Below are 2,105 nucleotides of genomic sequence, written 5' to 3' on the forward strand. Positions count from 1 at the left end.
ACCGGGCTCCCCAATTCACGCCCCTCCGCTCCGAGGAGGAACCCCGTCCCCGTCCCCGGGGCTCGGCCAGGTGAGAGCGGTTAGTAACCGTTAGACGCTGCTCTCTGTGCCTGCACCCCAAGCCCCGGGTGTACCTGTTCCCACAAGGTCAAAACGCACATTTTTCTTTTTAAAGAAATATTGATTCGAACGCCCCTGGGTGGCGCCGTTCCGAATCAGTGTTTGCTTCACTGCAGGTCCGGAGGGATGCGGGCAAGGCAATGGGGGTAAGGGGGCGCTCACACACCAGGCTTCCGGGCCCATCACGACAAGGTCTAGTGAGATGACGGCTGAGGGGCCCCTCTAGGTCCGAGCTGAGGGCAGCAAGCCCTTCGGAAGCTCTAGGTCTGCGCCCTCAAACTGCAGCTGGCCCAGGGTGGCTGCTGCCCCCTCGGGTTCTGGCAGCTGCGGCAGCGATGAGCACTAGGGCCAAGCAGGCAGCAGTGACCAGGGCGGTCATTTTGGAAGAAGGTGGTCACCAGTACCTGTCCAGGGCTGCCTTTGCTGCCCCCGGGTCTCCTCCTGGCCCCCTACCCCTACCCCCAACATGCCTCCATGGCGAAGGGCATTTTCCAGGGTCTGCCTCTTGGCTTCAAGGGACCTGCCCCCACCTTAGGCTCCAGGAGTTTCCAGCTGTTGGCCTTGAGTTGCTGTAGCTCCAGGAACTTGAGGGTCACATCCTCGATAGAGAGCTGCAGGAGGTCCCAGAAACCCGCCAGGTCCTGGAAGGTGGGCACAGGGAACGCAGTGGGGTCCTGCAGAGGAAGGAGACATAAGAGAGGCAGCCAGTCAGGAATGTCTGCGCCCCAGCCAGGACCCCGGAAAGCCCCGCCCACCCTCACTGTCAGGAAGCTCAACTTGGGAGAGTGGGGTGGGGTGGTGAGAGTAGGAGACAGGGAGGCAAGAAAGCCTTTGGGTACAAACACCTGGTCTCACCTCCAGGCACACACACTGGGCACCTTGCAGGCACACACGTCTGATAGGCTTTGCACCCAGGGGCACTCACCATGCTCTGCTGACACAGCCTGAAGAACTGCTGAACCTTCTGGGACAGGAGAAGCTGCGTGCTGCCCACAGCACTGCGGATCTTCTCCAGGACTGGGGAGCAGAAGGAGATTCAAGGAGGGGAATGGTGACTTTCCTTCCCCCGCCTCCAGGAAGTCTGCCCTGACTGACTCTTGCCCTTCCATTACCTGACATTTTCTATGTGTGTCTCCACCTGCCCCTCCCCATCCTATCCTCGGGTTCCTAACAAGCAGCTCCTAGCCTACTTCACCCTGACATTTCTTCCTTCATACAACCTACATTTCTTAAGTGCTTATCCTCCCGGGTCAGAGAACTGAGAACACCAGTCCCAGCCTAGCCCGGTAGCCCTATGGCAAGCAGGCACTCGCTCCATGACCACCAGTGTGCGGCTCCTTGACTCCTGAAGAATCACTACATTTCATGTATGACTCCTGTGTCTCATGTCACTATCCCATCCTTGGGGTTCTGGGGTAAGACTGTAACTCCCCTCGGATTGAACTTGCAGGGAAGGACCATGTCTTCCTGCTTAATCTTCAGGGGTGCCTGAGACATATCCTGACATTGTGCACGGCCTGCCCCTGGCTTACGTCCTGGAGCAGGCCCAGACCCCCACACCGGCGCAGATGGTAAGAATTCCCTTGGCTGCCATGCGCTGGCAGCTATTGCCTAGAAGGCCCGGCCCGGTCACTTTCCCCAGTCCCAGCCCTGGCCTCTGAAGCTGCTCCCTGCTTCCTCCCAGGACCTCCAGGAACGCCCTGCTGCCAACGGGGACCCTCCAAGGTTTGGTGCTAGAGAATCAAACCCTTAGGACGGCACCCTCACGTCCAACCAGAGAGCTCCCGGCCGTGATCCCTCCACGCAGAGGCCTCTCACTCACTCTCCTCGGGCAGCTCATAGTCCTCCGCCTCGCGTTCCATCTGCTGGCACCAGTGCTCCAGCTTCTCCACTTCCGCCCTCAGCATCTTGATGAACCACTCGCCGTCCCGCGGGCAGGGGGACGTGCGGCCTGAGTCGGGGAGGCTACGTGAGCCGCGCTCCAT

The 2,105-nt window shown here is 60.0% G+C and overlaps 1 protein-coding gene across 1 annotated transcript in view; it reads right to left on the reverse strand.

The window, feature by feature from the left end:
• Window positions 1-342: 342 nt before the first annotated feature.
• The window catches only part of DLGAP3 (discs, large (Drosophila) homolog-associated protein 3), a 52,376-nt gene continuing 50,613 nt past the window's right edge, over window positions 343-2,105 (reverse strand). Inside the window, exons 11-14 of the mRNA XM_014541489.1 lie at window positions 1,943-2,099; window positions 1,046-1,137; window positions 591-794; window positions 343-462 (exon numbers count right to left, since the gene is read on the reverse strand). Of these exons, the coding sequence (XP_014396975.1) occupies window positions 343-462; window positions 591-794; window positions 1,046-1,137; window positions 1,943-2,099 (573 nt within the window). The remainder of the gene's footprint in view (window positions 463-590; window positions 795-1,045; window positions 1,138-1,942; window positions 2,100-2,105) is intronic.

Source organism: Myotis brandtii, unplaced genomic scaffold (assembly GCF_000412655.1).
Source record: "Myotis brandtii unplaced genomic scaffold, ASM41265v1 scaffold274, whole genome shotgun sequence".
Classification (NCBI taxonomy): Eukaryota; Metazoa; Chordata; class Mammalia; order Chiroptera; family Vespertilionidae; genus Myotis; species Myotis brandtii.